Source organism: Ursus arctos, unplaced genomic scaffold (genome assembly GCF_023065955.2).
Source record: "Ursus arctos isolate Adak ecotype North America unplaced genomic scaffold, UrsArc2.0 scaffold_17, whole genome shotgun sequence".
Classification (NCBI taxonomy): Eukaryota; Metazoa; Chordata; class Mammalia; order Carnivora; family Ursidae; genus Ursus; species Ursus arctos.
Window position 1 is genome coordinate 50,641,881 of NW_026622841.1, and position 15,342 is coordinate 50,657,222.

A 15,342-nucleotide genomic window follows, 5' to 3' on the forward strand; every position below is an offset into this window, starting at 1 on the left:
AAGGTGGAGTTGAGTAGTTGTGACAAAGACCATAGCGCCACAAAGTCTAAAGTATTTACAGTCCTAAAGTATTTATAATTTACAAATTACAGTTAGTTCACAAATTACAGTCACAGGAGTCCTTTACAGAAAATGCCAACTCCTGTTTTAGAATATGGTTTAGAGGGTGCCTGGGTGGTACTCGGTTAAGGGTCCAACTCTTGATTTTGGCTCAGGTCATGATCTCAGGGTCATGAGATAGGGCTCCACACCTGCTTAAGATTCTCTCTCTCCGGGGCGCCTGGGTAGCGCAGTCGTTAAAGCGGCTGCCTTCGGCTCAGGGCGTGATCCCGGCGTACCGGGATCGGGTCCCACATCGGGCTACTCCGCTATGAGCCTGCTTCTTCCTCTCCCACTCCCCCTGCTGTGTTCCCTCTCTCACTGGCTGTCTCTCTGTCACATAAATAAATAAAATCTTTAAAAAAAAAAAAAAAAAAGATTCTCTCTCTCCCTCTTCCTCTGCTCCCCTACCCCACTAAAAAAAAAAAAAAAAAAAAAAAGGAATACGGTTTAGAGTTAGAAAGACAAACTTACAAGCCCCTACGCTACCATTATGTGTGGTTTTGTCTCATGATTTAACCTCTCTAAAACTATTTCCTCATCTGTATAGTGTAGATAAACGACACCTATTTTATAAGCTTTGGGAGAACATTAAATGATCACTGCATATAACAAAGTGTCTTAGTATGCTGTCTGGTACAACTGATCAATATATATTAACTATTAGAACAGAACCACAGGCAGGGAGCTTCATCTATGATATTTATCAGCATATTCCAAGCACCTAAACCAGTACCTCGCATATAGCAGATGCTCAATAAATATTAGTTGAATAAATGAATAAAAGCCCTCTGTTTTCTATGTTGGGAACAACTGCACTCAGTTCAGGGACCAGTTAGAGGAGGATCTGAAAGATTAAGAAGTTAGAGAAGTAAGGTTGAGCTGGGCTTTTAGACCCTAGCTTGATGGAGAAGAGAGAAGTGGGAGAAATATGGATGATGATATGGCAGTGGGAATGAGCAAGACACATTCAGATGATTGTGAAATAAATGATTAATAAGCCAGTCTTAGGGACAATAGGAGATAAGTCATAGTTTCAGAATTTTCAACTATTCTATCTCAGTAAAAATCAAACGATAGGAGAAAAACATGATATGGCTTCTGTTCCTCCCTCACTTCTACTCATCATCCCCTCCCACCCGCCCATGGGATTGATACCAAAGATTAAAACTTGGAATATTAAAATTAGGAGCTATCCCATGACACTGACGGAACAGGTCATCTACAGACACCAAACTAACCAATTAGGTGAAAAACTGACTCATGAAAAAGTACCTTCATCAAGCATTTTCAAAACTATCATTTATTTTTTAATGTTCAGAAAATAAGTTCAGGCTTGACTAACTTTTTCAGTTTGACCACTGTAAGCATTGAATTATTTGAACAACCATAAGGGTTTTACTTTTGTTGCTGCCTATGAAAAGATACTCAGATATAGGTGAAATGATTGAAGTTCATAAATTACCACAGATCAGAGTATTTTTAATAGTTTGTTATTAAAGCACATTTAGACATTTTATTTATTTGTTTGTTTATTTATTCTCAGAGAGGGAGAGGAGGAAGGGCAGAAGGAGAGGGAGAGAGACAATCTTAAGCAGGCTCCATGTCCAGTGTGGAGCCCAACATGGGGCCTGATCTCACAACTCCGAGACTATGACCTGAGCCGAAATCAAAAGTTGGATGCTTAACCGACTGAGTCACCCAGGTGCCCCTAGATTTCATTTTAAATTACACTTCATAAATTAATGTATCTGTTTATGCATTCATTATCAGACACGTAACAGTTAACAGCTTCAGTGTGATGGATGCTGTGATGGGGGTGCCATGGTCTCACCGGGGACACCTAACTCTGACTGGGCAGATGTGGGTGTGGGAGTCAGACATGGATTTCTCCAGGAGGTGATGCTGACCTGGATGCTCTGATACAGGACACACTTGGGGGGGGGGGCATGGTTAAATCACTGCCCAGGTTTGTGTAATCATCTTTTTCAGTTTAACACAGAAAGACTTAAAAGCAGTTGCCATTTTTAGCCCATCATATCTGGGCTTTTATAAAACCAAAATGAAGCAGTTATATTCAGAAAGAGAATAGTAACCAAAGAATCTAAAAAATAAAACCCAGCATAGATAGCTATTCTATGCATACTAACATATATTATAATAATCCTATCTTTTATTTCAGCATTCTAGAATGGCTTATTCTGCTGTATTTTAAACAGAGATGACATTTAGCAAATATATTTTTAAACTTACAGCTGAGGGGCAGGGTGGAAACCCCAGCATGGAAGCGAGTCTCATCAAACTCTCCCTTATATCCTAGAAAAGAAAGCGGATATGCATGTGAACTGCTTCCTGATTTATTTTTTAGCAACGAGAACAAATTTCTTAAAGTACACTTTGAATAAAACAAGTGCAGCAAACCTACTCTTTACCACGACTGAAGCATATGCTGAAAGCTCCCCTTTAACGTTCATCGCTGAGGCCCGGTACTGAGCAGTGTCTTCAAAATCACACCTGAAAGGACAGATGCAGATGAGTGACCGTTGCTACAAGCTGTTCTTCTATCAAGGATCTCTTTGCTAACACGGCACACTGCAAATCCCTGGGCAGCACGTGGCTCAGGGGAATTTTGATGAAGCGGACTCTGATCCAGCCTCCTGCGGGATTTTATATAAGGCAGGATATCGTCTACAGTTTCAGGCCAGCAGCACAGTACGGGAGAAGGACACCTATGGTCCACTGTGACCCCAGCCCAGGTTCATTTAAAAAGTCCAAAAAAACCTCTTAAGCACATAAATTACAGCATGAACAGTGGATGATTAACTGGTCTAAAGTGGTGTCAGGAGCAGAAAATGTCTGGCCATGCAGGTAGCTTCCCAGAGCACCCCAGGGGTACAACTTTCCTGCTGGCCTCCCTTGGGGAGAGTTTCAGTCTGGGGGCAACAGGGCGACAGAAAGGGAAAGACACAGCCTCCCTGAGCTTTAAACCGAGTCTGGGTCTGTCTGATGTGTGGTTCAGTGTTCTAGCTTCAAAGTACAAATATGGTGTTTCTCTTTCAACTCAACTAAGGTTTAGGTCACACTTGGGAGTTTCAGCCCACATCACAACTCGGCAGTGCCACTTGGAAGTTCCTATAAGTTATAATACAGAAATCGGGATGTGTTTCATAATGGAGTAAGAAAAAGAATGATCTCACAGAGATGAACAAGCTAAGATTTCAAAGCAGGTCATTTTGTGTCTTATCACAACCAGTGTCTGTGTTCTTCATTGACCTGGATTTACCATCATTTATAAAAACTTATTTCTCATTGAAATTTTATGGACATCAACGGAACTCCAAGAAGGTCAATATGGTTGCTTTTCTCAAAACCATTTAATTATAAAGTAACCAGGTAGCTCACTGCAGCCTCAGTAGAACCACCAACCGGCAGAACTGAAGTGACTTAAGGTAAAGGTCAGTACTTGGCCAATGTCCCAGGGCCCTAGGGTTCTGCTTGAAACCCAGGATCACGTGTGTCACCTGCTCTGATCAGAATGATATAAATTTTACTCTGACATCTCAGCATGTCATGGTTTCAGGTGAACTGAAAATGGTGGGACTTCTTCATCGACATAACCAGGCTTGGATTTCAAAACCATATTAGGAGATAGAATAAATGTTTGAGGACTTAGAAATTTTGATGTGGGTTTGGCTTTCAAATTTTGCTTTGGATTTTGCTTTAAAAACATCCCCATGTCCAGTCCTGCCTCCATCTGCACACTGACAGGTGGGTGCATAGTTTCCTGCACTTCCCGGGGAGCTGAAGGAGAGAATTTATCCCAGGGCAGCTTACTTTCAGTGCTACCCACCACAATCTCCATGGTCTTCATGGATTCAGGGCAAAAAAGGATGATGATGATGATATTGATTTGGAATGGAGAAGGATAGCTAAATATAAATGCCTATTTATGTAACTTATTTTCTCACTAATGTCTAAGAAAAACTCTCAAGTGTATAAAAGGATAAGCTAAAAGGTACAAATTAATTTTTTTCTCATCATTTCTAATTAAATTCAAACATAAGATGACTTTGTGACCATGTTGCATTGGGAAGAAAGAGGGACAGCGGTTGTTAACCGCTGAGACGCCTCCCCAGGCAATTGTCGAGTGACACACATGGACCCTGACATCCTCTTACGCATTGATCTCCAGAGTGTGCATTCCATATCGACTCTCAATGATGTATTTTCCAGGGTTTGCGTGGACGTTGATTGGCACCTGGTTTTTATACCTGTGAGATAATGGAAACAAGGCGAAGTAAGTTGAAATGTAAATAGCTTTATGATTAAAAGCACACACACACGTGATTCTTGTTTTTGAAGGAACACCTGTAAACACAGCACTGAGGTTAACCACAGCATCTATTCAATAAATACAAATCTACAGCAGATTAAATAAAGTGCACTATAAATACAATAAAACTTCTCAATGAGCGTGCTTTCCTCTCTTCATAATCATAAAAAATTACATTGAAGTTGTTGACCATTCATAACAGTGTGGTGGAGTCTCACATATACAATGTTGAATGAAAAGAGCCAGACACGAAAGAGTACATAGTATAGGGAAGCCTGGGTGGCTCAGTCGGTTAAGCATCTGTCTTTGGCTCAGGTCTTGAGTTTGGGGTCCTAGGATTGAGCCTTGCGTCAGGTTCTCTGCTCAGCAGAGAGTCTGCTTGCTCTCTCTCTGTCTCTCTCAAATAAATTTTAAAAATCTTAAAAAAATGAGTACATAGTATAATGATTGCTTTTATATAAAGTACAAAACCACATAAGACCAAATTACTGCTGTTAGAAATCGGGAGCGTGATTTCCCTGGGGTGTAGAGCAGATATGAAGGATGCATCTTGGGCGCTGATATTGTTTGGTTTCTTGTTTGGGTGCTGGTGACATTGGGTGTGTGCAGTCTACAAAAACTCATCAAAGCTCTACATTTATATGTAATATATACTTTTTGTGTATATTATACTTCAGTCAAAGACCTAAAGAAAAACTTGTCCATTGTTGACAAGACAGAAAGGAAGGCTTTGTGTTGGGGGTTTTATTGTTGGCTGTCTGCATAGGATTAAAGCAAAACATTCTTCCTACCAGCATTCTTGCATGTTGTTAAAAACAATGTCACTGTATTGAAAACTCTTATATTTAAGTGTTTTTTTCTGTTAAAAGTAAGCATGGCTCTCGGCTTGGAAGAACTTAATGTCAATCATGAAAGGAAAAGTCTGACAAATAAAAGCTGAGAAAGTCCCTTTTTCTGACTGTCCTATTCCTGGTTAAGCCTCTCAGCCCTCAGAGGGCAGGCTGACATGGAGGGACCCTTCCTGAGTCACCATCTCTTGAGTCTGGAAGTGACATCTTTATTCTTCACCATGTCCTCATGCCCTCAGTAGCCAATGACTATGGTGTCAGACCAGGCTTTTCTGCTGAAGCCATGTTCTGTCCAGAAGAAGAGCTAGATTTCACTTGTTTCCCCTTCAAACACCCCACTTCATGTGCACAGATAACATAAATAACACTAATAACCACGACTGAGACAGAGCATTTACTATGAGCCAAGCAAGGTTCTAAGTGCTTTATGCATAGATCAGAAAATTCAATCTTGGGGCACCTGGGTGGCTGAGTCAGTTAAGCGTCCACCTTTTTGGCTCAGTCATGATCCCAGGGTCCAGGTATTGAGTCCCACATTGGGCTCCCTGCTCAGCAGGTAGTCTGCTTCTCCCTCTTCCTCTGTCCCTCCCCCCTACTTGTGCTCTCTCTCACTCTCTCTCTGTCAAATAAATAAATAGAATCTTAAAAAAAAGAAGAAGAAAATTCAATTCTTAACAACTGCCTGAGAGAGCACTATTTTTAACATCATTTTTCAGATGAAGAAACCAAGGCATGAAGAGGTTAAATAACTTGCCTCAGTTCACACAGCTAGATAGCAAGATAGCAGAGCTGATACTTGAACCCAAGCACCCAGCTTGTGACAACATATGATGAGTAATTTCACACCTGACTCAATAGTCAATATTTCCTAAATATTCTCTGTTTAGCTGCATTTTATTTCTTCAGACTTCTGGAAATGGTTATAAAGAGGTTTGGGAGCAGGGAAAGCGGTAGAAATGGAGAGAAAGAAAGGAAATAATCTTCAGTCAGTTCCTTTCTCTCCCTAGCTTACACAAACACACAAACAGACCCTTTGTCCCTAAAACATATTCATGTTCTATTCTTTTAAAAATGTGTCCTTCTCCTTCTTTTTTTTTTTTTTAAAGATTTTATTTATTCAACAGACATAGAGACAGCCAGCGAGAGAGGGAACACAAGCAGGGGGAGTGGGAGAGGAAAAAGCAGGCTCATAGCGGAGGAGCCTGATGTGGGGCTCGATCCCATAACGCTGGGATCACGCCCTGAGCCGAAGGCAGACGCTCAACCGCTGTGCCACCCAGGCGCCCCTTCTCCTTCTATACCTAGCAAAATTCCAGCTCATCCTTTGAGGTTCAGATCAAATGCCCTTTCTTCAATAAACTCCTCCCTGAAATCCCACATGATATTAATTGTTCCTGCCTCTCTACACCAGTGTTACTTGGTTCAAGCTGCAAGATAGAAAATTCACCAGATTATGGTGGTGTGTATCTCTTCCTTTAAGCTGTCATTGCCTTGGTGACAGGGGTTGTGTCTGATCCATATTTACTTTTATTCCCACTCTCAAGGAAGGATGAGTCATGGGCAAATATTAGGCACTCAGTGTTTGTTAAATTGGCTTGAACAGAATTATTGTGTAACAATAGATTAGTTGTGGCTTCATAATGTTTGGCCGAAGGAACAGAGTTGTGACAAACACGTACTTCATGATATGGATAGTTTAAAATAAGTACATGCCAAGAGAGCCAAGCGAGGCTCTTTGTGTCTCGGTTCCCTCAGATGTGAAATGAGAGGGGTCACACTAGCTCAGGAATCACAGCTATGTGGCAGGTGGGGAGGCACAACCTTCTACCCCACCCACGGCAGAAGCGCTCGCTGTTCCCTGCCAGCCCCGAAGCGTCCTCGTCTGGCTGTCTCACCACAGAGCTCCAGGCAGACAGGGCTTTTCGAGCAGAGACGGCCTAGAAAAAGAAATCTGCTAGCCGCTCCTAATTTCAAACATTCCTTGTTTTGATGAATGACAGGGTAGGACAAGTTAATCAGCATGTTCTTCAGAAGAAATTGGTCTCAGTAATTTCACACTTGACTCAAAAGCTCCCTCTTGCTCAGGTTTGTGCATGAGCTGGGGTGTTTGTGGTGGTTCTTTTTAGCATAAGGAGAGAAATATGACACTGAAGGCTATGGCAAGTGGTACTTGAGCAACCAATTTAGTGACACTCGATTTGGCTTCTGACCGAAAATGTTGTTCATATCTCCATAAACTCTGAGTTAAAACAGTATCTGGTAGCTCCCAGTGGTTGCTTCATCTTCCTTGCTTTCCAGTCCTACCCCACTTAGCACCTTAATCCTTTCCTCAGCTAAATACCCATGACTTTTCTAATGTGACCACCTGGCCCAAGAAGTCGGTTTAAAATTTACACGCACATGACACACAACACTTTGAGGATCTTCTAGTCTTTTCTATGGAACTCCAGATGTCAGTGTAAGAAAAGCCTGTGTAAAGCAGCAGACAAGGATTGAGTTAGGAAGCAACTCTCTTCTCTTCTCCGAGAACTTCACCTAGTCATTCAGGTTTGGGGTCACTTTGAGATTGTCCATCTTCCAGGATGAAGTCAGGGAAGGAAAGGATTTTTGGCCTGCTCTGTATAGTCTTCAGAGCTTGTTATTTCTGGAAAGTGAAATTCCAAACAGGCCCGTCAGAGGCTAATTTTGGAGAGTAACCTACACTCTGGGATTATTTGTCAAAAGGCTTCTGAAATTCGTTTTTTTTTTTTTAAGATTTATTTATTTATTTCAGAAAGACAGAGAGTGTGCATGAATGGAGGGAGGAGAAGAGGGAGAGAGAAAGAGAGGGAAAGTAGACTCCTTGCTGAGTAGGGAGCCCTATGACTACGTGGGCTCAATCTCAGGACCCTGTGATTGTGACCCTGAGATCATGACCTGAGCCAAATCCAAGAGTTGGAGGCTTAACCAACTGCACCACCCAGGTGCCCCAAGGCTTCTGAAATTCTTGTGAATGTTCACATGTACACCATTTTCCTTATCATTCTCATGTAGAGTTTATGAACTACTTATTAGTTAATGAGCTTTCATTATACTGTAAGTATTTGTAGAATAATATTCTTTCTTTATGTGTGTAAAACACAGACTTCATTTCCCCAAATAAATGTCTGGATCTTGGGCTGACTCGATAACAAGGGATTATAGTGAAAGCTCTTTGGCAGTATATACAGCATGATCAGGCAAAAAGGTTCATTCTGATTTTTTCTCTCAACGAATAATGCATGCCAAAATGATCTTTAACCTGTTGAGTCTCACCATAAACTGTGATTACTATTTAGAATCCAACTTTGTATTTTTAATAAATAGCTATTACCCACTTTAAAGACCAGTTGGCTAAGAGAGGTCTACCACATTAGGTTAGATTTTGGGCTTAAATAAATAAGAAAAATCTAAAATAAAACTCCAAACCCTTATGTTGGGAAGTGATTATAAATTATAAATAATGTTAATTTTAAACTCTTTTAAATGTAGTTGTTTTCCCACGATAATACGGTAGTAATTGCTAAATTTGAATAACATCGTGAATAACTCTAATCTTGTAAACAAATTCAATGGATGATTCTATTATGGAATTTATAAATTCTCATAATTTGCAAAAACAGAATAAGACTTTTCCAAATCTCCAGACTCTTCCTGAAATACATTTCTCATACTATTTTATTCTGAGGTTTTGAACTATTATCATGCCGAATGACAAATTTCTTTAAGTGTCTATTTGACAGTAACTTTAGGAGCAACGTGAAGAATTCCGAACAAGTATTTTAAGTGTCCTGCTTGATGATCCAGCCTAGTATTCACAGATAGATCCAAAAACATGGGTGTTGAGTGAGTAAATGAATGAATTGCTACTCACTAATACCAACACATTGCTCCAGTGAGTTTGCGTGAATCTCCCCACAGATTACAATCCAGATTTTCATTGACAAAATTGATCTAGACTTTGCACTGGAAATCCAATTAAATCTGGTTCTTTTTTTAAAAAGTATAAAATTAACTCAATTCCTTCCTTTCCTAAAAGAGAACTTTCCTCTTCTCCCCTATTTCATATACTTTAACAAATCTGAAAAGGCAATACACTTATATGGTCCAAGAACCAGAAAGTATAAAAGGTACACAGGGAACAGTCTCCTTCAGATGTGTCTGTCTTCCATCCAGTCATTCCCACAGCTAACTGTTCTCCTTGGGTTCTGACGAATCCTTCCAGAGTTTCTTTATGCAAGTAAAACAAATACAAACATAAATTTTTCTCCTCTTCCTCTTCTTTTAAACCAATATATAGCCTATTATACAAGTTATCACATAAACATAGCCTAGTAAATTAAGTAAAACAACTTTGGCATTTTTCACCACATATATACGTCTTCTTTTGTGTTGACAAAGCCCTCCTTCAGGATGGCCAGCTTCACTGGGGTTGTGCAGAAGCATCCTTGCAACTAACTTTTCTCCTGGACCCAACGCCTAAACGGGTTTCTTTCTGCTCTTAAAGTGACTTGGGAATTGGACGGTGTCCCTTGGCGTCTCTGCACCTGGCCCTGATGAGTGATATGTGCTCCTGTCATTTAGTGATTTCTGGGTAACCTCTATCCATTTAGACAGACTTGGTCAGTACATGGGACTGGCCAAAGAGCAGCTGCTGCGTGTTCATATCATTTGTTAGACCTCAGGAACTTCCATGTCCCGAGGGTGCTTAGTGGAAACTTGGAACTTAACCCTCTTTGGAAAGGGCTCTAAGGGAGCCAGGCCCCAGGCACACATGCCCTTGAAAAACATGGCTAAGGACCTAACAGCTACAAGGCAGCATGACAAGGCAGCATGACTGCAGAAAGCATCGTCACAAACCCGTTCCCATGATTTACCTCCTTCTATTCAGGAAGGTCATCCCCAATTATTTCTTTCATACTTGTACTTGGTGTGAGGCCCAGAAAGCTACAGTTGAGTAACAAAAAGACATCAATGCCAGCAGAGGAATCACCAACAACCTTGGTTTGTGCTTGGATTGTGGGTCCCCTGCTCATTGAGGGGACGCATGCTTATTGAAGACAGGGTACTCTGTGCCAGTGTTATGAAGTAAATCAGAGCTTCGTTTAATGATTATTTTTTAAAAGGCAGCATACCCAGGAAGGTACACGAAGTCCATACAGAGGTTTACGCCCAGGGGTGGGTTTACCTGGAGGCCAACAGAGTTTCAGCATCTCTCACCAGCATGGGTCTCCTCAAGGCTCACTGACTAATTTCTATTATTAACATTCTTTTTTGTAAAGAGTGCCCCCAAATTGTATGAGCTTCGTGCCCCACAAAACCTGGATCTGACCTTGTTTACTGCCATAGCTAATTTTCAGTTACCTGCTAGCTGACTGTCTAAATTTAAGCCTTATCCAGGGGCAAATCTTGCTCTCTGAAGTACAGTTCACTATTTTCTTAGTGGTCCACTGGTTCTTTTGTTTTCATATTTACTTTCCACTTGGCTTGCAAGGCAACAGGATTTTCTGTGAAATGCTCTGATCTATCCCTATGGGGAGAATTTTATAAAGAATGGAGTTGTCTCCTCCAAGCACTAAAGGATGTTTAGGAACTTGAGAAGACTTGTTCCAGTAAACGAACAGCTTCCCAATCGTTCCTGAGTCAAATATTGTGTCTGTATCTCCATTTTTGTTTAAAACGAGCCCCTGGGATATAGTTCACTGTTAAGAAAAAAAATATTTCAAAGCCAGATGTGAAAGAGTTGGGGAGCCAATCATACTACTTCTCAGCTCCATTAGTGAGAATAACCGAAAATTGACAGTACTTCTATTTTCCAATTTAACTAGAATTCAAAGAGTTGACAATTTAGTCATCTCATATTTTTGTGGGGAGTTTTTAGATTTTTTGCTTGTTTTTAAATCACTCCTTTTCCAGCCAACAAAACATGACACAGGAGTTTAATATCTGACAGAATTTGAGCTCTGCCTTCGTGAAAACACATCACTCTGGCTCAGTAACACCATCAGTGGTACATGGCATGGTTGTATTGTATTTTAGCAGGTATGTATTTAATTTAAAAAAAAATGCTTAAGAGATTAGTATCTATCTCCCAGAAGTTCCTTTGTATCCTTTTGAAAATCGTCTTTAACTCTAATTTTTAAAAAGCAGGGGGAAAAAAGAATATTTGCAATAAATATATCTACTTGATTAAGGACTCCAATTATTCATTTATCAGTAGTGCATTTTAATTCATAAGGGAAGAGGAATTTCTTAATGACCAAATAATATTTCTTAGAGCTAGAAATTTGTTGTTCTTCACACATTTCAATTGGAAAGTTTGGAGTTTTTTTTATGAGGTGGGAAGTTATCAGTTTCTTAAGAGGAAATATCCCTTTAATGGGCCAAAGTATGCAACTCCATAGTCACAGAGAAAGGTGGGGCCAAGATTGACTGATTCCTAGCTTCATATAGTATACCCTTATACTTTAAAGCTTGTAAATTGATTTTTTTTAAACTTCATCTTCATTAAAACATGTCCCTTGTCAAAGACATGTTGGTCCTAGCCAGGTGTCTAACCAACAGAGATAATGGACAAGAAAGAAGGAATCAGGCCCTCTGCCAGTGGCAATGACATTCCATGTAGCATTTATATTGCAACATAGGGTGCATTTACCACCACTCCTGAGGATAAGGAAACAGCATGCAAAATACCCGTTTCAGGGAATTAGAAAACATCTTTTGAGGTTGGCTCCACCATATTCATACTTCTGCTGTCTGTGGCAGGTATTCATGACATATAACAGGAAAGTTTGGAGTTTAGGGATCATGAAGTCATTGACAATTTTAATACGATATACAATGGAAAGAGAAAATGGGTGCTTATTCTTTATGGAAAGAAAATTCTTTTTTTTTTTAATTTTTAATTTTAATTTTTATTTTTTATGGAAAGAAAATTCTTAAGACCCTGTACTAAGGAATATCTTTCATCCAGTTCCCTCTTTTATTTGGCTTTAGAGAGCATGTTGAGACCTCAGCTCACTTGAGGAGCAGAGATGAAGACCTCTGGGTTTTAACTTTTTTTTAAAAGAGTATTGCTTCTGGTCACAAAATAATACCTATACTGCATGGGAGCAAATTTTTATTTAAATGTTATGTCCCATAGCAGTTATGGCCATATATTTTCTTTGTATGTAAGTACGTTTACTACATTTTAATACTGTGTAAGATAAAGACCCCTTTTATAACAGGATTATGAAGTATCATAATATATCATAATGTACACAAGACTGTTCTTTCTTCTCATTTATAATATATTCATCCTGGTATCCTTTCCTCACTATATAAAAAATCTATACAAACTTATAGGTACTTTCATTGACTCTTGCATATTCACAATGCTGAATATCTTCACTAGATATAAAATTAGTTTTGTGTAATAGATTCTATGAGTAATTTTCATGTAGATAACATACCATGTGACACGAGGTTCTGGCCAGCCGGATACAGAGCAATGTAATTTTACATTTTCTTTCTCCCAAACAGTGTGGGAACGAGGTTTAATGACAAATTCAGGAGCATGGAGAAGATGATCTTCATTCAACTTTCTATGAAATGCCTCGGTTTCTTCTAACTATAAAAAAAAATCAAAATATTATGAAATCAAAGTAACCTGTGCTACTAAAATAACAAATAAAAACCCAAATTATCATTTTTCCACTTGGAGGCTTACTTTTGTTTTTAGGCCAAAGGCCTTCTCTTTTTCCCCATTTTTTAAAAAGATTTTATTTATTTATTTATTTATTTATTTATTTATTTATTTAAGCAAGGGGAGGGGGAACAACAGAAGGGGAAGGAGAGGAACAAGCAGACTCTGCGCTGAGCATGGAAACCCACCTTGGGCTCCACTCAGGGCTCCTCACAGGGCTCAATCCCAGGACCCTGAGTTCATGACCTGAGCTGAAATCAAGAGTCAGATACTTGACCAGCTGTGCCACCCAGGCACCTGTCTTTTCCCCTTTTAAAAAGATACATTTAATTTTTAACATTCTATGCCTCAGCAACATATTTTACTTTCCCCTAAGGTGGATTTCTTAAGGTTCTGTAGAACCATAATTTCTGTAGAACCTAAAATTTCATGGAGTTTAAAACTACTAAGTCTGTCTTTCTTTGACCCATATACATTTTGATGTTGTTTTCTTTAGTTTTGTTCCCCATAAGGCTATGTATTTCTTCATTCAGAACAAATAAATCTATACGTACACACACACATAATGTTACATGCATCTCTGCATTTATAAATTACATTAAATTGGCTTTTCTTACTGTTTTTGTCAGCGACAGGCGTTCTGCCTTCTCTCGAATTGCTACTTTCCTTGACTTCTTCTCAAAAGCTTCCTCCTGGTGAAGAGTGGATGTAGACTGTTTGGATACTGAGGACTGTTTGGATGCTGAGGACTGTTTGGATACAGCAGATTGTTTGGATACAGCAGATTGTTTGGATACAGCAGATTGTTTGGATACAGCAGACTGTTTGGATACAGTGGACTGTTTGGATACAGCGGACTGTTTGGATACAGCGGACTGTTTGGATGCCGTGATTCCTTCTTCACTAGCAAGAAGATTCCTCTGGGCTATGTAAGCAGCAGCTTCTTTAATTCTTTCTTCTTCCGTATCTGTAATTCCACTGACATGCACTTGGCTAAAATATAATAAGAGCAAAACATGGATACTGTGGATGGCTATGATAGGATTGCCTAATTTTTACTAAGTTCAAAGTATCAGAACTCAGACATTGTGTACCGTGCCTAAAGAAACCTGACAAAGAAAAACCTGGTAAATCAGGAGCTAACTCTTCACATAGAGAAGTGATCATTACCTTAACCCATAATGGTAACAACGATAATAATACCTACTATGGCCACGGTGTTGCCAAGTGCTTCTTTACATACATTATCTCATTTTATGCCTACAATAACCCTATGAGGTAAACTCTATCGTTTCTATTTTAGACATATGGTAACAAGGCTCAGAGAAATTAGATAACTTGCTTAAGGTCACTTCATTGGTTTCTTTAGGGTATTTAAGCAGGATTTAGTCTGTAATAAAAGATTAAGTTATGACTTTCCTTCCAGAAAGGATGATATTGTAAAATGAGATATCGTTTGTGTGCCTGTGATCCCAGTATGGGACTATGTGCTTGATCTGGATTCTATAACTCAGCTGATATAATGCACTGCCCAGAGCGGTTGCACATATAAATAATTTCTAAATTTACATGAGATCCTTATGCCTACTGAGGTTTTTAAAGGTTATTTGTGCATGCATGTGTGTGTGTGTGCGTGTGTGTAAACATATTTAACAACAATCTTTATTTGTGCTTGCACATAGCCCTGATAAGAAAAAAAATGACCAAAATTGCATTTGAAGTGGTGATGTTTATCAAAGTGACTTATTTTTATTCATAATTAATGATGATGGCAAGTGAGTGGTAACATCCAAAAGTGCTGTGCCTAATGTAGTAGTTTATGATAGAAATTGTGCTATTATTTATTAATGTTGTTAAAAATGTAGATTATTTTTAACCTCCTTCAATTCCTTTGTGGTCAAGCCCAACAATGAGGAAGTATAATGATTATATTGAAGATATTCTTGAAATTGAGTCTCCTTAGACCTCTGAAGGTTGAACTTTCCCTTTGATTTTCTAATAAGAATAATTACTTCCAAAATTAAGTAAATATTGCCATTATGTTTATAAATTTCTGGTACCAGAATCTGTGTAGTTTGCTGAAAAACAGGGCTCAATATTTGCCCAAGTCTGAAATTTCTCATGGAATTCTACTAAAACATCTGGTAGACAAGATTAGTCCATTTCGTTTCTCATTAAACTTAGTAAAGTTTAATTTCTTTTTCCTTATCTCTATCTCTCCAAATATTAATAAGGTAGTCTTTACCAAGAAAGTGAGTAATATATCCGCTATAATTTTTAGAAAAAGGAAGATGGAAGATTTTCAGTTGAGTGTCCTGAAATAATTATCTCTAATTTCTTTTTAATGAGATAGGAAG

General features: G+C 39.1%; 1 protein-coding gene across 5 annotated transcripts in view; it reads right to left on the reverse strand.

Moving 5' to 3' along the window:
- MYOM1 (myomesin 1) overlaps positions 1-15,342 on the reverse strand; it is a 155,147-nt gene that overhangs the window by 88,066 nt on the left and 51,739 nt on the right. For all 5 annotated transcript variants that reach the window (XM_026496035.3, XM_057313258.1, XM_057313257.1 and 2 more), the window contains 5 exons: positions 13,603-13,978; positions 12,753-12,910; positions 4,278-4,370; positions 2,525-2,613; positions 2,353-2,415 (listed from right to left, as the gene is read on the reverse strand). In XM_026496035.3, coding sequence (XP_026351820.2) covers positions 2,353-2,415; positions 2,525-2,613; positions 4,278-4,370; positions 12,753-12,910; positions 13,603-13,978 — 779 coding nt within the window. The remainder of the gene's footprint in view (positions 1-2,352; positions 2,416-2,524; positions 2,614-4,277; positions 4,371-12,752; positions 12,911-13,602; positions 13,979-15,342) is intronic.